General features: G+C 40.7%; 1 protein-coding gene across 6 annotated transcripts in view; it reads right to left on the bottom strand.

The window, feature by feature from the left end:
- Positions 1–25,135, bottom strand: part of LOC127450815 (MAGUK p55 subfamily member 3-like) — a 37,669-nt gene that overhangs the window by 1,306 nt on the left and 11,228 nt on the right. For 2 of the 6 annotated variants that reach the window (XM_051715196.1, XM_051715197.1), the window contains 11 exons: positions 24,970–25,055; positions 24,021–24,095; positions 23,684–23,880; positions 22,002–22,066; positions 21,442–21,462; positions 19,101–19,142; positions 10,276–10,437; positions 9,396–9,476; positions 9,062–9,155; positions 8,731–8,839; positions 193–321 (listed from right to left, as the gene is read on the bottom strand). In XM_051715196.1, the coding sequence (XP_051571156.1) occupies positions 193–321; positions 8,731–8,839; positions 9,062–9,155; positions 9,396–9,476; positions 10,276–10,437; positions 19,101–19,142; positions 21,442–21,462; positions 22,002–22,066; positions 23,684–23,880; positions 24,021–24,095; positions 24,970–25,055 (1,061 nt within the window). Of the gene's footprint in view, positions 1–191; positions 322–2,129; positions 2,868–5,816; positions 5,913–8,730; positions 8,840–9,061; positions 9,156–9,395; positions 9,477–10,275; positions 10,438–19,100; positions 19,143–21,441; positions 21,463–22,001; positions 22,067–23,683; positions 23,881–24,020; positions 24,096–24,969; positions 25,056–25,135 lie in introns of those variants that run through there. The other 4 variants (XR_007899033.1, XR_007899034.1, XM_051715199.1 and 1 more) reach the window with 4 other exon arrangements.

Below are 25,135 nucleotides of genomic sequence, written 5' to 3'. Positions count from 1 at the left end.
CTATTATTTCATCATAAATTTTTCATGGAAGAATAACCTTGCTGATTTTGAAACCAGACAGTCACTGTAATTTTATTCCAATTATTATTAGATGATACAATTTTAAGGCTGATTTCTGAGAGGTTGAAAGAATTATCTTTGATGAGTACCACAGGGTTTCCTTAGAACTGAATGATGTAAACCCAGACTCACTGTGAATCGCCCATGTTCACCCCCTCCTGGTGATGTGCCAGCACTGCGACGTCTGTGGCTCTCTGGGATTCGTGGTTTTATGTAAATTACATAAGGCTTAAACTCTGCTGTCCGCAGGGTCTTCAGTGCCTGTGGCAGGGTAAACAACATAACCACTTATGTGGGGTGATAACTCACACAAGCACAGAATAGAACATGTAGAGCCTTACTGTATGCTCAGTGCTGAGAAAAGATTTTATTTTTTTTTATTTTTGGGGGGGATTTTTCCCTTTTCTACCAATTTGGAATGCCCAATTCCCAATGTGCTCTAAGTCCTTGTGGTTGCATAGTGATTCGCCTCAGTCTGGGTGGCGGAGGACAAATCCCAGTTGCCTCTGCGTCTGAGACAGTCAACCCACGCATCTTATCACATGGCTTGTTGAGCGCATTGCCACAGAGACATAGCGCGTATGGAGGCTTCACACCATCCACTGTGGCATCCGTGCTCAATTCACCATGCACCCCACCGAGAACAAACCACATTATAGTGACCACGAGGAGGTTACCCCATGTGACTCTACCCTTCCCTAGGGCAACCGGGACAATTTGGTTGCTTAGGAGACCTGGCTGGAGTCACTCAGCACACCCTGGGATTCGAACTAGCGAACTAGCGAACTCCAGGGGTGGTAGCCAGCGTATTTTACCACTGAGCTACCCAGGCCCCCAAAGATTTTATATTTGATACTGTTATAATACAGGCACAGTCTGTCTGTCTGTTTGTCTATCTTTCTGTCTGATATTATTTCCCTAAATGCTTCGCTGTCCAATCAGAGGATACGGCTAGCATACAGCCCATTTTCGCAGGAGCAGGACACCTTATAAGAGCTGCCAGTAAGCAAAAATATTTGCAAGTACTGTGACATAATTTTCGCATCTTTGCCTCTTACGGATTCGAGCAAATATTGATGAAGTAATGTGCATTAAGAGTTCTGGTAGAAACCCAACCAGGTATTGGCCAGAGCACTTAAGGATAAATAAGTAAATTTTTATATTTATTTTGCTTTTGATAACATTGTTGTGTCTTATTTATTTTCTCGTGTTGTTTTGTGGCTTTTCTATTGTGTTGTGGCTTAATTTTGTTGTGGTTTATTTCTGCTGTGTTGTGGCTTATTTCTGTTGTGTTGTGGCTTATTTCCATTGTACTTTGGCTTATTTCCGTTGTTTTGTAACTTCATTTTGTTATGTTATTTCTCGTGTTTTCAGCTTTTCCTTGCTTTGCTAATTTGGTTGTGTTGTGCACCCCTTGGCAACCACAGATAATAAATGATGAAACTTAGGCTATCTGTACAATACTGTAGATAGACCTTGAGCTGTGTCCCAAATGACACAATTTACACTATATGCACTTATAAACCTTCGCTAACGGCCTTGTGGAAGGGCCCTTCATGGAGGGGTTGAGTTGCTCACTTTCATTTGGACTGCCCCTTCGTGTGTTGTCCCCTTCCTGCAGTGCCCTTCAAGGGTGCAAAAACACTGTTTGAAATTCACTCAATATATGCAATCAACTATGTAGTGAATGAATTTTCAAAGTGTAGTATGTAGTGTTCCAAATGGAACACTTGAAGTTTTTTTACTACACAGAAACATTCACTATTTAACAGCTGATGGAAGTGATGTTTCAGAAACTTGATTTGTTGCAGCTAGCTTTAGCGCGTTAGATTCAGATGTAGCAATGGCAAAATATGACTTTTATCTTATGAAAGATAAGTTGCTATTTCTCTGTTAAATAATAAGGTGAAAACCTTCTAAAATCTTCCTAATGAAACAAATAACGCAAAGATTATTTGCAAAACATTTGATACACATGTTATGTAATCTAAAGAACATTAGAAAATCATAAACTAATAGTTTACAATAATGCCAAGGTCTCTGGAAATAGGTTTAGTAGTGATATTTACGTTCTCCTTGATCGGTTGATGAGTTCGGTGATAGAGACATCGTCCACTGGGGCTCAGGGCCACGTTACAGTGGGGAAGGAGCTGGATTCTATTTCAACAGCCTTGGACACGAAGGAGCTGAGGAATGCTGATCTCCTGGAAGCACCGAGAGGGTTCTTGCAATCTGGAACATGCAGAAATACAGCCCTTATGTTGGTGCAAGATTCATCATCTGGAACACGCAGATGCACGAAACTTGAAGAGGGTTTGCTCACCAGAGCTAAACCTTGTTGCTGTAGTTATCTCCCTGGTATAGGGATTCTGAACTTGCATTGCAATAGTGTCTTGTAGTGAGACTTGGTACTTGGTCGATCTTCTACTGTCTCTCGGATGGACACTAAGAACATTGGGTGATCTTTTATCCTATCTCACTCTGTGAAGCGGAGACTTAGCATGTTGGATGGTTTGTATTCTGTTACATCTCCTACCCCTCAGGCCAGAGATTCAAAATGTTGATTATTATTCTGTTATTGCTCCCGAACTCGAACAGCCGGGAACTCAGAATGGAGAAGTGTTATAGAAGTGTATCCTGCTAACGACCCTCTGGACAGGCACTCAGGACAAAGATGTGGCTGTTGTAAGGATGCTTTATACCTTCCTGATGAGGAGGAGATTTTGGTTTGGTGCTTCTTGTTTCAAGGTTATGATTGGCTGGTGACATCAGAGGGGGCCCATACATTGTGGCTCACTCTCCCTTCTCTGTGTGGAACATTTGCATATTTTAAAGTACATAGTTAGAACAATATCTTTAAAGTTTCATCTATGCATTTTTCCTTTTCCAAACCTCTTCAAAAAAAATTCTGAAGATATAGAGACCAAACATGATATTGAAAGATTAAATATTACGCATGCATTAATTTATACCACCATAGTTCAGTTTGTGTGAACTATTGTGCTAATTGAACAACTGCAATTTACATAAACAGTTCTGTGAACAAACATGGAGTGGATGTGTTGCAGTTGGTGTCCATGTAAGGAGTAAAACTTTGTGTGTAAAGATTTGTCTTTGTGGCTTCTTTTTTTTTTCTTCAGTTTTTGCCACATGGTAAGTTAATGCTGCTTCAAGAGGTCTTGAAGAATTTTTATGGTCCTTCTCACCTCTGGTCTTAGGGCAAACCTTAGGATGGGGGGTTTGAGAGGTTGCTAAGAAACCACTCCTGGACCAATGAGAAGTCTTTTCCAATGTGTTGGAAGGTCCGGGGCCTTACTTTCTGAAGTATCTGGTAGTTGTCCAAGCAGCTTATCTGATGGCTGTGCTTGGCATTTGTTTGTGTTGGTCCTGCCATGATCCAATCAAAACTGAGCCACTCTTCTTTGCCTTGACAGTTAGGAAGGGGCTCTGCCATAAACTGGCTCCTGAAATGTCATCTGGTCCGATTGTTCACCACCCATTCAATTCACATTTGTAAGGTGCTGTCTTCACTAAAGTTTCACTAGTTGCTAAATTCTCCATTATTTACAATTGTTTTGTCAGACCAGCAATGCAGCCAGGTAACTCTGGCCCTTCCGCTACATACGGCAACAGCAAGCCATGAGCACTGAGTGCATTAAAGTGTCCAACATTCCACACTCCATTTTGACGGTTGAAGAAGTGCATCATCCCAGCCTGATCTCATTAATATATGCAGCTATTTGTATGTTAATATTTGTAACATTTAAATGTACATGTTTATATATTTGGATAGACACTAAAACGTACAATATTGACATATGAAAGCATCTAAAACATTTTTTTTTTTAATGTATTTACAGCTTTAGACAGGTAAAATATTGACGAATCCATTACAACTATATTTGAATACACAAATCGATTATAAATATATTTGTACATTTTTACTGTTTTATAGATATTTTAGATCCATTAACCCTACCCCAACCTCTAAACATAACCACATTTCAACAATATAAATATATGTAACAAGTAGATTAATGTGCAGTAGCAATAATTTGTGTTACAATATATTAATTTATATATATTTTACAGCCACTAATCCCACACCTACTCCTGAACCTAACCATAACCATTTATTAAGCATATAAAACACATAACAGGCAGATACATTTAATCACAATCATTTATTACGAAAAATGGCTAAATTCAGTACAAAAGTAGTCCAAAGGGCATCCGATGTGCTCAATCAAATCAAATCACTTTATTGTCACACAGCCATATACACAAGTGCAATGGTGTGTGAAATTCTTGGGTGCAGTTCCAATCAACATAGCAGTCGTGACAGTGATGAGACATATACCAATTTACAATAACATCAAATTAACACAACACAATTTAAACATCTGTTATACATAATTATACTCAACTTAAACATCAAATTAACACAACACAAATTAAGCATCTTATACACATAATTACACTCAACTTAAAACATCAAATTAACACAACACAATTTAAACATCTGTTATACACATAATTACACTCAACAATATACAAATAATAACATACACTGTACAGTATACAATATGCTGTTTTTGTTTTTGTTTTTTTTTTGTTTTTTTTTACTATATAGATACACATTATTCAATAAAAATTAAAAATTAAAATATATATATAAAAAGTATATATATATATATATATATATATATATATATATATATATATATATATATATATATATATATATATATAAATAGAATGTACAGTATTGTACTGTATTGACATTCAGGCTGTCGGTTGATAGTCAGTTGTTAAGAGAGACATTATATAATAATGGTAATATAATTTATGACAGTCCGGTGTGAGATATAAGAGTAATAAAGTGCAGTGCTGATGTATTTTGATCGTGGGAGATCAAGAGTTCAGAAGTCTGATTGCTTGGGGGAAGAAGCTATCATGGAGTCGGCTGGTGCGGGTCCTGATGCTGCGATACTGCCTACCTGATGGTAGCAGTGAGAACAGCCCATGGCTCGGGTGGCTGGAGTCTCTGATGATCCTCCGAGCTTTTTTCACACACCGCCTTGTATATATTTCCTGGAGGGAGGGAAGCTCACCTCCGATGATGTGTTTGGCAGTTCGCACCACCCTTTGCAGTGCTTTGCGGTTGTGGGCGGTGCTATTGCCTTACCAGGCGGAGATACAGCCAGTCAGGATGCTCTCCACAGTGCAGGTGTAGAACCGTGTGAGGATGTGGCGGTTCATTCCAAACTTCCTCAGCCTTCTCAGGAAGAAGAGGCGCTGATGAGCCTTCTTCACAACGACTTCAGTGTGGACGGACCATGTGAGTTCCTCAGTGATGTGGACACCCAGGAACTTGAAGCTGCTGACTCTCTCCACTGGTGCTCCATTGATGGTGATGGGACTGTGTTCTCTGTCTTTTCTTCTGAAGTCCACCACAAGCTCCTTTGTCTTACTGACGTTGAGGGAGAGGTTGTGCTCCTAACACCAGTGTGTCAGAGTGTGCACCTCCTCTCTGTAGGCTGTTTCATCATTGTCAGTGATCAGACCTACCACCGTCATGTCATCAGCAAACTTAATGATGGCATTGGAGCAATGTGTTGCCACACAGTCATGTGTGTACAGGGAATACAGTAGTGGGCTGAGAACACAGCCCTGCAGGGCTCCAGTGTTGAGGGTTAGTGATGAGGAGATGTTGCTGACTATTCTAACCACCTGGCGTCTGCTTGACAGGAAGTCCAGGATCCAGCTGCACAGCGAGCTGTTTAAGCCCAGAGCCCGGAGTTTCTCATCTAGCTTGGAGGGCACTATGGTGTTGAATGCTGAGCTGTAGTCTACAAACAAAATTCTCACATAAGTGTTCTTTTTTTCCAGGTGGGAGAGAGCAGTGTGTAGTGTAGATGCAATGGCATCATCAGTGGAGTGGTTGTTGCGGTAAGCAAACTGCAGCGGGTCAAGATTGAGTGGCAAGACAGAGCAGATGTAATCTCTGATTAGTCTCTCAAAGCATTTGCTGATGATGGGGGTCAGAGCAACAGGACGCCAGTCATTTAAACAAGTTATTTTTGATTGTTTTGGAACAGGCACAATGGTGGATGTTTTAAAGCACGTGGGGACTACAGACAAAGAGAGGGAAAGGTTGAAAATGTCCGTAAAAACACCAGCCAGCTGGTTCGCGCACGCTCTGATGACGCGGCCCGGAATGCCGTCTGGACCCGCGGCTTTGCGGATATTCACCCTTCGGAAGGATCGGGTTACATCCGCTACAGAGACGGAGAGTGAACTAACCTCTGTAGCTTCGGCCGTGAGAGCTCTCTCCGCGAGGGCGGTGTTATTTCCCTCGAAACGAGCATAAAAATTATTTAGCTCATCCGGTAGAGAGGCAGCGGTGTTCATGGCGGAGTTTTTATAGCATTGTGTATGCTGACGGCATACAATAGCATTGTGTAAGGAAGAGAGTAGAATTTAAATGATTAATCGCTGTAAATCTTCTCCTGATGCACTCCATAACGGCATTGGCATTTCTCATTCAAACATATACATCTCGGAATACGGCATGTTGCAAATGGTCACGAGACACTTGAGAGCCAATGAGCATTCGACATCACTGCAATAAAACCGCTGGTCATAATCCGTGAGGCAGCAATTTTTGAATTTTGAAAACGAAACCAAATTGGGTTGACGGTTCCAGCGGCCGCGACGGCGCTGCGGTGGATGGAGACAGAGATTGTTGAATAAAAGGTTTGAATTTGGGTCTGTTCTTCACAGAAAGCAGTCTAAAGGTTTGGATTAAAGCTAACAAATGTATGGGTTCATTTTATTATTCAGGGTTCCCGCGGATCCTTAAAAAATCTTAAATTCAGTTTTCCAAAATTTAAGGTCTTAAAAAGTTTAAATATCTTAAATGATACTACAAAATCTTAATTTTTATTTAAAGAGGTCTTAAATTTGGGAGCGGAAAGACAGGAATCATGATATGACCTAATGTGATTATCAAACTTCAAAAGAATATGATTTAATTGAATAAATGCATGTGCTGCATCCTTCAAAGAGAAAACGCGGCACTGTTATATTTTCTCCAAGCACGCGGGGCTTGTGAGTGTTTCCAGCTGTTGCAGAGCTTCGCAATCATTAGGCCATATTGGAAATTTATGACAAGCGATTACTAATGATCAACTGTTGATGATGATGATGATGTAGTGTTGATGAAATATGACAATTTCTGAATGAGCAGCTGGAAGCAGTGAAGCGCAAACATTTAAAAATAAGAGTCCCTGCTGTATTTCAAAGTCAAAGTGCCTTTAAAGTTAAAAGTTTTACGCTATTAACTTTTTTTTTTTTTGGCATATTCTGAAAAAATAAAAATAAAAATACAAAAATTAAATTAAATGCTTAATAAATGATTAAATGATTATGAGTTTATATACGTTTTAACATTTTAAAGTTTAATCTTGGTTGAAGTGATATAATCCTTTAAAACGTTGTATAGGGCTGCAGAAATCACACAAAACTGAATGAAACCATTAACATGTCAAATTATTATGTCAACTGCACTAAATAAATGTGATGGCATTTAACTGATCTCATTGATTATAAATTAATGTAACTGATTATTTCTATTAATTATTCAATATTAATCAATTCAAACAGTACACGTAAACATTTATACGCTTCTATAGGTGTTAATACGCGAAATGATGATGTTTAGATGCTGTCAATACATCAATATTGTATGTTTCAGTGTCTATGCGAACATAAGAGAATGTACGTTTGCTAGAACCAAACTTCACATAAGAATATATACGAATTCTCATGAGATCACGTTGATCATCTGGGTACTCATAGTACACTCCTTTTTGTTGCATTTTCAGTGTTAATATACTACTTGCACTACTTACACTACAAAATGACATAGAATAGTGCAGAAGTGTGCAGTTTGGGACGCACCTCTAGAGAAAACTAAATGTAGGCCTTCTCTTTTACTTTTTCTCTACCTTTCTCTTTTTATGAGGTATGAGGCTTAACCCCCCCCCCCCCCCCCCCAAAAAAAAAACAACTGAGTTTCACTGGGAAATAATCTCATTTAGTATATCTACTTTTAACCCAGCTGCAATGAACCTCTTAAGGGCATCTACAAAATCATGTATTCAGTAGATTGAGCTATATAAATCACTTCAGGTTGTAACTGCATGCTCATCTAACTTTAGCTTTATCTTTAATGGTTGCAGTAAGATCTCCCATTAAAAATGCAAGAGAGTAAGTTTAAAATCAATTGGCCCCCATGTCGATAAGAGGGAGTTAAAATTGCTGCATGTGGTCCTGCAAAACTGATGTGCTTACTGCATTAGGCAATAGCTCCACCTAAAGGTTAAACCAGTCAGCACACATCAATGTGTGATTAAGACAACGGAGAATTACTGCTTGGTTATGTATGGTGAATGTTGCAGAAAACAGTGAAAATATAACCAAACTGAGTCACGCATCATGCTTTTATCTGTTAAATAGTAGGACATTTGTGCATAAGTTATTCTTTGTTTCTAACCAGAGCAGAGTTTTGCTGTTTTCTCGTGAATATAAATGATAATGTGTAGAGTGTGCTGACTGTAGGGTACAGAGTCAGCAAAGCCTTGGGCAAGAAATGTTCTAATGTACCTCAGGTTGTACATCCACCAGACACATCTTGTTCTTGGCTTGAACAGAACGAATGGCTTCTATACTGGTTCCATACAGATTCTCCTTATACTCTCCATACTCTATAAATCTATTGACAAAATTAAAGTAGGTCATACATATTTCAGTGGTGTGCATATTCAGGGTTTGATCATTATAACATCATAGTCTGGATCCATTTACATTCACTTGTTAAAAACAATGAATGATAGGATGGTATGTATTTAAAAATGAATAAATCTGGTGTAGCTGAAGGTTTGTATACAATGCAGGCAAATATAGGCCTTCACAATTACCACAGTCTATCACTCACTTGTTATTCTGTGCATCAGCATCAAAGGCCTGCTTGGACACAAAGCGGTACTCCACTCCCTCCTTTTCATGACTCTTTTTGGGCCGCGTGGTGTCTGTGATGGGGGACAGAGGGACAGAAATAGAGAGAGAGTAACATTGAGAAACTGGTTGTTAAGGTTCATAGATTATTTTTAAAGTCTGAAAAAAAAAAAATAATAATAATTAAAAATGAGTTTAAATGCATGCATGTGTTTGTGGTGTTTTTTTTTTTTTTTTTTTTTTTTTTTTTGTAAGAGTGTATTTATCAGAACATTTTTCACCTTGAATAATTACAGAAGAGTTTTACGATTTACGGGGCACAGCCACAGCATAACGGTGGGGATTTTCTGCAATCACTTTTTGCTTCAGCTCATTGATGCGTGCTCCCAGAGAACCTGCGCCAGGATACACAAAAAGATAATATGATTTTTTGATGTCGATTGAGCTTAACTTGTACTGATCCCAGAATATTTCTTGACAGAGAAAGTACCTCAAGAGTGACAAGAAAAAGTACCTCGCAAAATTAGTCAGATTACAAGTAAATTCGAAGGTTGCCACTAGAGGTCACTGTTACCATTAGAATGTGTGACGCAATAAAATGAGCACTGAAGCTTATGTTCATAAGGGAAGGTATTGTGCATTCTTAGCCAGTTTTTAATTATATATTCCAAGTGCTTAATAATATTGCTCTATTTTTTTTTTTTTTTCTAGCACTGGTAAGAACTCGTTTTACAATCATTTTGTTCACAAGCATATTTCCAGGATTTAGTATCAAGTCAAGAAGATGAACTACCCTTGGTAAACAAGCTATCTTCCTTGTTCTGAGTGCCAGATGTGTCAGATCGTATTTTAATGATGTTTAATAGGACACAAGGACATGATTAGGCTATTAGCTTTGAAAGTGCTTAAGACTTGGACAACCACTGTGCCTCCAATTTACATGAAACCAATCAAGGATTCAGACCAATCAAATGTGTGATCTGTTTTGGACATGCTAGGGCTATGCTTTGTGGGCTATGTTGCTGTGCCAAAGCTACTCATTTGTATATTTAAAGCTCTTAATCATTTTAATATATTGACATTTTGTGTATATTTAAGTGTAGGTCATTTAAGTTTTAAGTTTAGGTAGGCTAACATTCAATTAACATTGAACTTTAAGGTCAGTTCTTCTAATTATGTTTTATATTATCTTACCAATGAGAACTACTAATCGGGGTCTCTCATTGGGCCTCTGCTGGTAGCGTGTAACCTCTTCATAGGTCAAGAACTCCGTCTCATTCAGGTCAAAAACACTGACCTCTCCTGTAGAACCACGACGATCCTTCCGACTTAGACGAAAACTTCTCCGCAAGCCAGCTGAAATGGAGATTCAAAAGGACAGGCCACAAATCCAGCTGCATTATAATTACTATTTTAATCAAGAATTAAGACTAATACTATACTATATGTTTATATATATCTTATAAAACAGAATTCAACCTCATATGATGCAGTTAAAGCTGTTATAATTGATATTATTTTAGTGTGGAAATGATAACAAAATCCCTCTTTTAATAGCCAATGCAAGAGGATACAACAGTCATTGAAACCGCACCAGTTAATAAGCTGTAGCCTAATGACTAACTGATCCTATAGCTAATCATTAATATGAACAAATCTAGTTCTTAACAGTAACACTAACTCCAATGATACTTCTTAAACATTACCAGAGATTATTTAGCAGAGATGGGCCGCTTCTATTAAAATGAATGGGAGAAATTGGAACACCCAACGGTAGCCAACGGTCAACGGATGTTGAAAGGAATCCCCCCCTTACAGGTAAAAGAGCCAATTAGATACAGACATCGCCTGTCAATCAACTTGACAATGCGCATGCGCATTAGGTATACAAGCTGAGAAAATTGCGTTTTTTAGCGTAATCTGAGGTAAAGAAGCACAATTTATGATACTAGTGTTGTCAGTTCCCTTTCGATTAAGTACTTCACACGACCTTGTTGAAACCCTTATACAATAATGCCAATCTTCTGATTGGCAGTGGTGTCTGAACCCTGCCAATTTAGGCATGTGGTCTGCCTATATAAGCGGGCACTCAGTCACCATTTCTTTATAATTTTATTCCTTCAAGACTGTGAACTTCATCTTCGTCTTGGAACCCTTTCTGCTTTGCCATCAATATACACTTACAGCGGACGGAACTTCTCAGCAAGACGCGAACAAGACGACTCGTCGCCTGTGCTCAGCACCTGCACCAAGACGCTTCCGCTCCCCTGTGTGTTCCAGTGAAGAGTTCTCCACATCGGCGTCGAAGACGCTCTCAGTAAACGGATTCTTCGCTTCAGACACTCATTGTTGATCAACATGGCGCTTCAGCGAAACTCCTAGCACTCTGGCTTGAGTTACTGTGTCCTTTATATATATATACGAAACTCCTTCCTGCTTCCCACAGCGCTCCGGCTGGAGTTACTGTGTCCTTTACATATAAATGTATAGAATATTAACTAAAGAGTCACTTGGGGGATATGTATCTTTTTAAAGATGTCGTTCTGCAAGTGTTCCCTATGCAAATGGCACACCCCGCCGCCTGGGCCACGCGACGCACAAGCAGCTCTCATAGAGACAGAGTGCCCTCACTGTGAGGGCATGAATCTCCGGAAATTGCACTTTAGGATCGACCATGTTCTGAGGGAAGATCCAGCCTCTTGTGCCCTCCCACCCGCCTCTTCTTCCGAGGGACCACATGAGGAGGCACGGCGGGGCAGTGAGGTTGAGCTGGAAGAATTAGAGGAGGATCTCATGCCGGCACAAGCCTTGCAATCCTTCGATCCAATCTAACGTCCTTGCCTGTGCAATATGTGCGAGATGAGCACGGTCTCATTATGTTCACCGGCTCTGGTGACGGGGATTATGCTGTGTCACTCACAGCTTCAGGCAAGTGGTCCACGGAGGATGTTGTGCCCCTTCCCCCACTGAGGGTTTTGAATGGTCCCCTCCAGAAGAAACAGAAAAGTCTCACCTGGATGAATGTTTTTTTGTAAACCTGTGGCCGTCAACAGACTGTGGTCCGGAGAAGCTCACCATTCTTCCCTGAGGTCCATATGGATCTCACAAAGACCTGACGTGTGCCTTACTCTTCAAGCATTCAGGTTGGAGGTGCTGCAATCCTCACTAAAGTGGACCGCGTAGAGAAAAAATTTACTCAAAGCTTCCCCCGGTAGAACAGGTCTCTTTGGCAATGCCGTGGAAGGCTTTTCACAGTGCTTCATCACGGTGCAAAAGCGGTCTCAAGCGATGAAACATTTTCTGCCAAAGAGAAGTAGCACTTCCCCTTTCCCGACATGCTCCCGATATAATTCCAGTCAGTGTCTGGCAAAGAATCCATCTCTCCCTGCCCCAGCGCAGCCGAAATCTTCTACTGAACTGTCTGTGAAGCCACGCAAATCGTGGCCCAATTGTAAGCACCTGCTGTCTCAGTGCAAAAAATGCTCAGATGGAAAAACTCCGGCCAGGCAGCAGAAATGTTCATGACATGCCCAGCCCCGTGAAGAGGAGCTCAGAGCTCACCGTTATTCACGGCCCAGAGCCAAAGAAGGCTCGATTTGAGGCACACAGTGTTTCTCCCCTCTTCCCCAATACTGTTAATCGGGAACAGGACATTGTTCAAAATGTTGTTTCTGTGTGTATTACTCAAACAAAGATTATTCTCACAAAAGAGAAAAAGTGCCCATTGTACAAACACAGGACACTCACACATTCTCAGAAAAAGGGCCATTTCCTCTTTACGTATCATACACCCCACACATTATGCTCAACCACTTCCCTATGGTGTGCGGCGCTCTATCTCCTATAGTAAGCAAATTAATAAGCCCACTGTCCCGCTGCACAAATGCGTGGTGATCCCTCACGGGCTTGTCAGACTGGATGTTAAAAACAATCAAGCAGGGATATAATGATTCAGTTTGTATGCCGGCCACCTCACTTCAGAGATTCACAGTCTCCTTGCAAAAAACCTGATAGAGACTGTCCCAGGCTGCGACACACACAGCGGGGTTTACAGCCATTATTTCTCATTCCGAAGAAAGATGACAGGCTTCGGCCCATTCTAGATCTGAGACGCTTGAACCACGTGCTCGCGAAGCGCCCATTCAAAATGTTAACTTAGAAATAGATCTTATCGCACATCCGTCCTCGGGAATGGTTTGTGTCAATAGATCTGAAGGATGCATACTTTCATGTACCAGTTGCACCACGTCACAGACAGTTTTTGAGATTCGTGTTCGAGGGAACTGCGTATTAATTTAAAGTCCTTCCTTTCGGTCTTTCTCTGGCTCCCCACACATTCACGAAATGTATTGATGTGGCACACGCCCCATTGAAAATGAATGGTGTGCATGTTTTGAATTACCTCGACGACTGGTTATTACTAGCACAATCAGAAGCACTACTGAGTGAACACAGAGACTTGCTGCTTTGACATCTGAAAAATCTGGGTATGAATGTCAACTGGCCGAAAAGCACACTTTTCCCAAGCCAGTAAATCTCCTTTTTAGGGGTGTGTCTTGACTCTGTGAGCATGCGTGTGCACCTCACAAACGAACGCGTACAGACCATTCTTCGGTGTCTGTCTCAGTTCAAACTGGGGAAAACATTGCCACTGAAGTCATTTCAGAGAATGCTGGGTTTTATTGCGGCAGCATCCGCCGTCATACCATTAGGTCTGTTACACATGAGACCTTTCCAGTACTGGCTCAAGCAACACATCGCACCAGGAGCCTCAGGCCTGGAGCCTCGGTTGCATGCGCATCGCGGTGGCTGCTCTAGCACCACGGGCAGCGCCGACCTTCTACCAACAGGGTGTTTTGCTGGGTCAAATAATCTGAAGAATAGTGCTGACCACAGATGCATCCAACCCAGGTTGGGGCACGGTGTGTGATGGACGCCCGACTTTCGTCACCTGGACAGGTGCAAAACGGGTGTGGCACATCAACCGCCTAGAACTACTGGCTGTCTTTCTAGCTTTGAGAGCTTTTCATCGCAACATTGTGAATCACCACATTCTGATTCGTTCGGACAACACAATAATAGTGGGGTACATAAATCACCAAAGTGGACTCCGATCGCCACAAGTAATGAGCATAACACAACACCTCCTCCAATGGAGCGGGTGTCATCTCCTCTCATTGCGTGCGACACATGTCCTTGGCCATCTGAATTTCGGAGCATATCTGTTGTCATGCCAGGGAGCATTACCAGGGGAATGGAGACTTCATCCTCAGACAGTGATGAGGATTTGGGAAATAATTTGCAAAGCGGAAGTCGACCTATTCGCCTCTGCGGAGAGCCCCATTGGGCATGGACGCGCTGGCTCACAAATGGCCGGCAAAACACAAGTATGCATTTCCCCCAGTGCGCTTCCTTCATTCTGTCATCAGCAAAGTCTGAGAGGACATGGAAACAGTTCTGTTAATTTCGTCAAAATGGCCCAATCAGTCCTGGTTTCCGGAGATGATAGAAATACTAGACGGCCCTCCATTGGAAATACCACTGAGGAGAGACCTTCTCTCTCAAGCACAAGGCACGATTTGGCATCCCTAGCCAGAGCTGTGGAACCTACATGTGTGGACCCTGAACAGCACACATCGGACAAGCCAAAATTGGCTCAGACGATGATGAACACCATTTTACAGGATAGAGCACCATCCACAAGATGCCTTTATGCACTTAAATGCCACGTGTTTGCAAATAGGTGCTCTTCACGTGGTAAAGACCCAGTGAATTTCCCCATAGCTAAGATTTTGGCATTCCTTCAAGAGCGGCTTACCCCGTCAACACTTAAGGTTTATGTAGCGACTATCTCAGCATACCATGCCCTGGAGGCTGGCTCTTTGGTAGGCAAACATAATCTAGTCATAAAGTTCCTTAGTGGAGCAAGGCATTTGAACCCCCCTCGTCCTGCTATGGTGCCAACTTGGGACTTAAAACTGATGCAGAAGGCACTCACAAATTCCCCGTTCGAGCCATTGGAATCTGTTGAGCTGTGGGTGCTTTCCATAAAGACCACACTCCTATTGGCTTTGGCCTCATTTAAATGAATGGGTGACATGCAGGCACTATCGACTGACAGCTCATGCCTGAGGTTTGGTCCAGATCTGTCAAAAGCCACCATTAAACCTAGAAAAGGCTATATGCCTAAGGTTTTATCAATGCCCTTCAGGGCTCAAGTGGTTCGTTTGCAAGCCTTCTTTCCCCCACAATTTAATTCAGATGAAGAGCAATCTATGCATATGTTATACCCGATGAGGGCTTTGCATACATATGTTGAGCGCACCCGTCAGTTTAGGCTGTCGGATCAGTTTTTTATTTGTTATGGAGGATGCACAAAAGGAATGTCCATCTCCAAACAAAGGTCTCCCACTGGATCTTTGATGCAATCACTCTTGCTTACGATTCACAGGACAAGAATTGCCCTATTGGTGTCAAAGTGCATTCAACCAGAGGCATGGCCTCTTCATGGCCGTGGACAAATGGTGTGTCCTTACAGGACATATGTTTGGCAGCAGGATGGTCCTCACAAAACACGTTCCCAAGGTTTTATAGCCTGGACGTGGCGTCCATCTCCTCATAAGACCTCTCTGTATAAAGCGCTTCTAACATTCAAACGGGTGAGCCTAAGCCCTTATTATGGGTGGGCTACTGACTATAATCAACACAGCCATCTAATTATATGCTGTTGAACTGCCTCTATAAAAGTCATAAGCACTCCCATAAGAAATAAAACTTACTTTACCAACCTTGTTGTGAGAGGGTTAATAATGTGTATATCTATATGGTTCATATAGATCTCAGACTACACTAATTTCCATCTGGCGTCCATCACGTGGGACTATTCATATACACTTAATATGATTTGTAAGTCATCGGCCTGTGGCCTGTGACAACTCATGAATATCTCTATTTAGTGTTATAACTCTGGGAGTGTAATGTCACATAGTGCGGCATGATGGGATATAGTTCTCCATAGTGCTTACAGCAATGTAGAGTGAACTGAATTGAAAGGGAACGTCTCCAGTTACACATGTAACCTCGATTCCCTGAGATGAAGGGAACAAGACATTGCGAAAGCTGGCTGCACTACTACCTCAGAGCTTCATAGTACGAGTGACTCACTCATGTCCCTCAGTCAGAAAATTCTGAAGAATTTGTGACTGAGCGGCCGCTTATATAGGCTGACTGCGTGCGTAAAGGGGCAGGGCTCAGACACCATTGCCAATCAGAAGATTGCCGTGATTGTATAAGGGTTTCAGCAAGGTCGTGTGAAGGACACTCCCCATAGTGCTTACAGCAATGTCTTGTTCCCTTCATCTCAGGGAACCGAGGTTACATGTGTAACCGGAGATGATTTTACTGCTGATTTGAAATATGTCCTTTGATCTTAATCTTAACCATCCGTTTTGATGATTTCAGTCTTTTCCCATTCAAGTAGATATGAGCTGCACTGGCATGACTGGAAATAGCTTCCCGAGAGCGTTCCAAAGATGGTCGACAGTGGACTGACTCGCTAGGAAGACTTTGACATAACTTTATACATTGGCCTACCCTCTAGCGGCATCACTGACGTTATGAGAAGATGTGATTTGTGATATTCTTCAGGACATGGAGGTTAGTAGTACATTAGCAGCTTCGTTAGGAAGAACAAGGACTATACCTGAGTAAAAGTCCCAGGAAAACACCTGGCCACAGGAGGGCACCACTGCATTACATTTAGAATAGACTACAATGCGCATTAGACCACCTCACACTTGTGCATTAGCCACAATGCCTTTCACAACTGACCCAAGATTAGTTTACTCTGAGCAAACTTAAACTGATTTGACATTTAATGTCATATAAATCATCCATACTAATTTCACCATTGACTCCCCAAATAAGTCTTGTACTGCAAGTTACTTACTGGCTTTTCAAGAAGACTGACTTAATTTAAACTTCCTTGCTTTGATCTTCGGCACTTCCCAGTATTAGGACTATAATATGGAAATTATGACTCTGGGTCAGTGGCTTAGGGCTGAGATTTGCCATCACACACTTGACTCAGCAAGTGAGCGAACAGCCAATCGTGCAGGGTGTAATGTGCAAAGTGTCCAATAGCAGGGCTGCAGCCTGACATTGGCTTTGGAGGGTGGGGATTAAGGGTGGAAGACTTTAAATAAAGGGAAGGGCAGCAGAGGAAAAGATTCACACAGAAGCACTACCTGCCAGAGTGGAGGAAGATAGGGGAACATTTTCTAATATAGTTTCAACCTGAAGCTTTTTGGTCACATTTGAACCAGAGGAAACACTGGTAATTCAAATATCATAACTACGCATATTCTTGCCACCCACAGAATGTATTCCAAATTTGTCAAGCTTTTTTTTACAAATCACTAAGAAAGCGGTTTCTGGTGTCAGAGAAAATGTGTAGACTGCCGTGGAGGTGAAAAGCTATGTACATGAGTCTACCTATCTGCCTGTTGGTCCTCCCCATTCAGTCCTATTCGGAGCTACATCATTTATGCAGCTAGTACAATAAACTGTTTGAAAATAGCATAGTGATACGCTGTGAAAGAAAGATCAAACACCATATGAACTGAATATCACAATTTCAATCTCACTTCTCTCTCTTAAAAGATCTTAAAATTAACACTCATTAGCTAATGACTTGAAACATGTCAGACATGTTGCTCACACATTCAACTCAAAGAAATTACTCAAACTCTCTCTCTCTCTGTCCCTCTTGCGCTTCCTTATTCTTGTGCTATATCTAAAGCCTGAAGAAATAGAAGCCAGGCTTCTTGTCTGTCCTCCAGAAAAGCATTAATGCACCCTTTCAAATTAGTCTCTTCACTGTGAAAGGATTTGACTAGGGATGTGCGAGACTAGTAGACAAGTTGACTAAACGGTTCTGATGCTGCTAGTCGACAGTGGAATTACTAGTCGGTCAATATTTTTCCCCATTAAATTGTTCAGCATTATTACACATTTACATTTGGCTTTATATTATTACAAAGGCTGCGCTTAAATTAGTCATGTTAATGTTACACATTTTAAATATAATTAATAATACAAATATTACTTAAAAAAAAGAGGATATCTGGAGCAGATGTATACAAACTGTAATTTGACCTCAGGCCGCATATGCTTCCCAGTCTTTTTTGTCTCGTATATATGGCTTACCTGTAAATTATTTTCATCAATGTCCTGACTGTTTTAATATGTAAAGTAACATTTCCATTTAGAACAGGCCATTCAGTTGTTTTCAATAAATATGCCTGTATTTCGCTAAGGTTGATTCATTAAATGCATGTCATGTTCTATCTATATTTAATGCAGCCTATAATAATGGTAATGCAAGGCAAACATATCGCAGAGAAATGCCCCTTTTCAGCGGAGTTTAGTGTCGGAATTGGCTGTTGGAATAGATTAAGTATTTTAAATGGGTCTCAAAAAACAATGTTTTTTGACTGTTTTCTGAGGGTTTCTTTCTTTTTAGACTAGTTGACTCTAAATTTTTGTTTAATCGTCAGTGAAATTAGTCATTCTGCACATCCCTAGTTTTGACTGACCTAAAATTCCCTTCACACCGCCAAATATTTCCCCAATAGCCTCCTCTCCTCAAACGTACCCCAATAACCTCCACTCTTCAAGTGTTCCACTCTTCCCATAGCTCTACACTGTACAAAGTGATAAACCTGAAAATGTTACCTTAAGTGGCTATTGCTACCTGACTCAATCCTTAATAATAATAATAATAATAATAATAATAATAATAATAATAATTTGTTAGTGCAACATAATGTAATGAGGTTGATTCAAACATGCTAAATAATATTTTTGACTTGAGTCAATCCAGTTCATTTTATCTTAATAAAATATATATATATATATTTTTTCAAAGGTCCAGAGGCAGGCAGTGATAGAAGGCAGAAGGTTAGTATATATCAGAATTAGCATGCATTGGGTAAAGGAGTGGGCATGCAGGTTCTCACCGATGTACTGTCCATTGAAATAGCCCTCACAGTCACACTCTTCTGTAGGGAGGCAAGCAGGCAGAGAGGGAGTGAGCAGAGGAAACCAGGAGAGAGGATGAAGGGCAAAATAGGGCTGCAGGACTATAGTTAGACAAGCAGGTTTAAAAGGTTTAAAGAGTAGGTGCAGGGAGGTGGGCAGCAGGTATTTCAGCTGTCTGTGTTAGCCATGAAGGAATGGAAAAATAAACCAAGGTGTTATTTGCCAGGAAGAAAATGATGTTGTGGTGCAGTGTAAATGTTAGGATTCTCTTGTCAGATTCATAAGACTTGAACGTTTGCCTAGTAGAAACATTGAGAAACAAAAATGAAGGCCTTGGAATAAAACTGATTAAGATACATTTTGGAAATAATGGATTAACTGTTACATGAATTGGAAGTACTTGAAATAACATCAGCAACGACAACTTTTGACAGCTGAAGACATTATACTGTAGTAAAGAAAATGTTGAATATTTTTAAAAAGGGTAGAAATAGTGGGGTGAATTCACTAAGAATGAATTGCGTCCAGTAAATCGCTGGTTATTTGCATATGCTGTCTGCGCTGGTTTAGCGCCTAATTCACTAAAGGTATTATGCTGATCAGGCAATGGCACAAACGTGCCCACAAAATCTGTGCTGAATGCAATTTGCAAGGCACAATTCTGATCTCCCAGGCTGGTTCTGAGTATATAGCGGCAGATGCAGCAGACCACCGCAATCTTAACTCCACAACTGTGATCAAGACACCGTAATCAATCATGTTTTAAACTTGCTGAAAGTGTGCTTGACCACACTGCACATCTGGATTTATGGCAGGTAATAATGCTCTTCCCCATCATTTGATCATTATTTGATGAATTATTGCTGACATGATTAATAGAAAATTTACACAAACATCTCTTTTGAATAAAAATCAGCTTACAGCATGCTTTCATCTGGCAGTAATAGCCAAAAAGCTGAATTTGTGCAATTTGTGCTGAAAGGAATTACTTTTAATACTCAAGTTTTAAATACTCAAGACACAGCGCTATTTCAGGGCTGTTTGTGTCTGCTTAAACTAGATTGCGGGTGGTTAATGAAAGAAATTTAGGATTTATTACATGCAAATGTGGCACAGCTGTTTATTGAATTTGCCCCAGAGTGTAAGAGAGAGAGAGATGAAGGTAAATTTAAAAATCTCAGAAGATTCAGTTAATAATACAGAAGGGAGAGACACTGGAAAGGAAGAGATGACAAGGAAGATGGGAATGAATGAAGGATAAGAAATCTAACTGTTTTTTTTTCCTTTTCTTTTCTTTTTTCTGATCTTTCTTTGTGTGTCCCTTAACGTCTACAGCAATATTGTATGTAATACAACACTTAGTTCTGGTCCTTTAGTCTGATTAGACAAGTGATGTTCCAAGAGTGCTGATATTTAGTATAACAGTACTGGGACGCTTCACTGTTTGTATCACGCCGCTAGTCTAAGTTCCAGACATACTGCCAGTCTCTGCTTTACTCAGTGACACAGAGCGGTTAATCTTGCTTTGGCTTTATTTGGAACTATTTTCATTTGTGGAGCAAAAATCAACAAAATAACTGGTCATATGGTGTCTAAAATGTAGGTTCATAAAATTTCTTGTTTATAGAAATGTTGTGTAAAAGCAATATCGCAATCACAATCCTATTATTGAACTAAATTTAACATGACTGTGATTTGACCATAGGCACAAGGCCACAGGCAGCATTCTTGCTCATGTGATATTGCTTGAATGTCAGTCTACTACTGCAGGTCCATTTTAGAATTTTAGTGACATATTAGAATTTTATTGTATGCATTGAATGGGAGTATCTCTTTTGTTGTATTTGAGTTCATGTGTGAGTACAGTAGAACGGAAGGCATAGGATCTGTCCAGATCCACTGACAGAAGCGGTATTAGATTGGATTAAGTGTCAAAATGGCCTAATTTCCTAATCACCACGGACCCACTCTGTATGTATGTATGTATGTGTGTGTGTGTGTGTGTGTGTGTGTGTGTGTGTGTGTGTGTGTGTGTGTGGGCAGGTTTAAGTGGTTTACGAGGACTTTTTTTTAGGTTACAAACTGGTAATTACAAGGGTATTATGCTATAAATGTGGTTTATGAGGACATTTCTAGTGTCCCCATAATTCAAATCGCTTAAAAAACATACTAAATGATGTTTTATTGAAAATGTAAAAATGCAGAAAGTTTTTGTATAAAAATCATTATGTCTATGGAGAGTCCTTATAATGATAGCTGCACCAACGTGTGTGTGTGTGTGTGTGTGTGAGAGTGTGAAATCTGATCTAAAACACCCACCTTTATCACATCCCTGGTCATCTGGTGTTGGCAGTAATGAGAGAAGGAAAAGAGAGAATGACAAAAGAAGCCAGAAAAATTAAAGCCGAAATTAATTTTATTTTCTCATTTATCATTTTAGATGCCTCACTGACCATGCAGCATGGATTATGTCATAAATTACATCCTTCCCATGTCAAGCAGGTCAAAGTGCATCCAGCAGTGAAGACCAACACAGTAAGGGAGTAAAAACAAAGAGAAGTGGAGGAATATGAAGAGAACAGTATGATGCATTTAAAGAGGAGTACAGAATAGTGACACATAGAGATGGGACGACTCGACGAGAGAGAGAGAGAGAGGGAGGGAGGGAGAGAGAGAGAGAGAGGTGACGTGTTCCTGAACTGCAGATGTGTCTGTTCTTTAATCAGCTTTAGATTAGTGAACATGAAGTGCCTGGTTGGAGTTCAGTAATCACCTGACAGCTTCACACAACCACACAAAAGGCAAATTATACCTCCATTAGTCAGCACTAAATAATGATTGAAGGGGTTTTCAGTGAGCAAGTAGCACGTAATACTCACAGACAGCTTTTTTTGGAGATTTGGGATTTGGAAGACTGCCCATTTTGATTCTGTAGGCTAATCTCCTGCGGGAGAAAACCATATACAGTTGAAGTCAGAAGTTTACATAAAGCTTAGCCAAATACATTTAACCTCAGCTTTTCACAATTCCTGACATTTAATGTGAAATGTCATCTTTTATTTCTTTCATCACATTCCCAGTGGGTCAGAAGTTTACATACAATTTGTTTGTATTTGGTAGCATTGCCTTTAAATTGTTTAACTTGGGCAAATGTTTTGGGTAGCCTTCCACAAGCTTCTGGTGTAACTGAGTCTAGTTTGTAGGTCTCGTTGCTCGCACACGCTTTTTCAGTTTCAAATTTTCTATCAGATTGAGGTCAGGGCTTTGTGATGGCCTCTCCAGTACCTTGACTTTGTTGTCCTTCAGCCATTTTGCCACAACTTTGGACGTATGCTTGGGGTCATTGTCCGTTTGGAAGACCCATTTGTGACCAAGCTTTAACTTTAAATCAAATCAAATAAATCACTTTATTTTCACTCAACCATACACACAAGTGCAACAGGGGGTGAAAGTCTTCGGTGCAGTTCCGAGCAACATAGCAGTCATGACAGTGACAAGACATATACCAATTTACAATAAACATCAGATTTACACATAACTGATCAACTTCAACCTATGTTTATGTACACTTCTGACTTCAACTGTAATTACAGCTTCAGACAAAAAAAACAAAAAAACCTCTAGACAATGACATCCTCTCCAGATTTGGTCAAAATTGAGTTAGTGAATTGACATTCCCATCTCTGGAGCTATCAAGCAAGATCAAAAAGCTCATGGTGAGAAATAAATGTTCATTCTTAGCATGAGAGTATATCCAGCCATGATGCACCCCACTGAGATGAAAAAGGAAATAAGAAAGTCTGGACCATCTCTCTCAAGTATGACCTGCGGGTGATTGTTCTGTGATGCAGAATACAGAATTGATCCTATTGATTTAGCCAAAGGGAAGCACAGCTTTGAGAGACCGTAGCATTAATTTGTAACTGTGAGCTATCTTGCAATGTCCAAGTACCCACAAGGTCTACATGCACCACATAGACCATTCGAATATTCACTCAAACTTCAAGGGGTCATAGCATGAGGAATCACATTTCCTTGATCTTTTGACATATAAAAGGTCATTGTATTATAAAAACATACAGTAAGTTTCAGAACTCAAAGCTTCATCCTCACTCCAAAAAGATAATTTGTTGAAACAGAGCTGCCAAAACAACTCGTCCTCTACTTCCTCCACATTGTGATGTTACACTGTGGTAGACATTTGTATCTGACCGCCTTCACAACAACACATCAATGCCTACTTTACCTTGTCACCTCAAAAGCCCACCCAGTAGTGGTGAGCAGTGAGATGACAAGAGGAAAGAGCAGGTCAGTTTAGAGCAGAGAGCCCATTATTAACAGTGGGCATTTTCTGTCAAGTTTTAAAGGAGAAGCAGCACCAAAGCCAAGCATTTCTGACAGAGGGTGGACTGTTTTTTGTGCAAAAAACATTACTAATATTATAAGTGAACCTTAAGGAACATATTAAAAAAATTTTTAAAAGCATGTCATGACCCCTTTAATGCAGACTAAATAGTTTTGAGGCACTTGTGTTTTATGTTTTAGGAATGATTTGTCCCACCTCTCCTGAAACTGTTTGGATGGGATGAGTCCTGCACGCAGGTTGCTATCTCCCACTTTCTTGGCCTGCCACCAGATCTGATCATCCTGACTGACCACCTGCAGGATGTCTCCACGTTTAAATGGAAGCCCCGCCTCCTGACAGGGCGTGGCCTTGTCCTCTAATGGAATGTAGTCAAAAAGCGCCCGCATGTAGACCTGAAGAAGCCACACAAAGCAGATACAAACCGTGGTCATAGCAAAGTTGCTGCGATCTTGGGGTGGTTATCATTTGTTAGATTTCCTAAAAGTGTAGGTTTTACAGATAATGACCTCTGCAGTTTTTTATTGTCACACACCTTGCTTTCTTTCAACGTGTCCTCCTCTTTGATTGCTGGGATGATCTTCAGTGTGATAGAGCCTTGTGATTGAGACTATGAGAGAAAGAGACAGCTCTGTGGATTGTGTTATAAGACATTAAATGGGAATAATTATGGTAATATCCTGCTGAAAAGACCAGCCTAAACCAGCAGGGAGTCCATGCTGGTTCAGTCAAGTTTATGCTGGTTAGTGCCAGTCTGATGCTGATCAAGCTGGTGGACCAGCATAATCATGCTGTTCACCAGCAAAAATTCAACATGATCACATGGGAAATCGATATGATGCTTCCAAAAGTCCATGTACCCTGAAATTAAACCCATTCTGCCGAATTACTCAGAAGCACCATCACCCGTCAGATATTTTTGCATCAATTCACATGTGATCACCTTTCCCTCTAGCACTACTGTTAGTGCATTGCTCGAGCAACCCCAGAGACACGGATTCTAGTCCCATGGGAAACCAGGAAGTAATCGTATTCATATTAACAATGATGATCGCATTTTGAAGGGTTGCATTTTCACTCTAAAATTACATTTTGACTTCACTGACGATTAGGTTTTGGGTTGGGGTTTAGTATAGGCAGCAGAGTTAATAAAATATGCATTCCTGTTGACAGTATTACATCACTTACAACTACAAATATAACTTGCTTTTGACATTTCACCTGGAAACTGGAACTCACACTTGCCTGTACGTTCAGCAACACTTCCAGATTTGGCCACTGGGGGCAGCGATTTGAATTTCGATCAACACAGACCGATTTCAGCAGCAGAAGTTTTGACCTACTGTCACCAAATTCACAGTATGATCAGTCTGAAAAATTATTTGGTGAAGCCAGTATGCAAAACCCAAGATATGTGAACCAGCAATTCTGGTCTTTTTAGCAGGGTAATATGATGATGAGGAGAAAAGGGAGGAAAGTGCTACCAGCAGTTGGCTGATCTCGTCTGGTCTCTTGTGCATTACAGAGATGCCATGGACTTCCCTTAGCTCATCGCCTACATGCACCAGACCTGTAGAGAGGAGGGCTCCCAGAATTACAGATTGTCTATTAAACATTTTAGCTGTACCTGTTTTGCGATCCACAGTACAC

This window comes from Myxocyprinus asiaticus, chromosome 13, assembly GCF_019703515.2.
Source record: "Myxocyprinus asiaticus isolate MX2 ecotype Aquarium Trade chromosome 13, UBuf_Myxa_2, whole genome shotgun sequence".
In the NCBI taxonomy this organism is placed as follows: Eukaryota; Metazoa; Chordata; class Actinopteri; order Cypriniformes; family Catostomidae; genus Myxocyprinus; species Myxocyprinus asiaticus.
The sequence above is the reverse complement of the archived record's forward strand: the minus strand, read 5'-3'. Positions and strand labels throughout refer to the sequence as shown.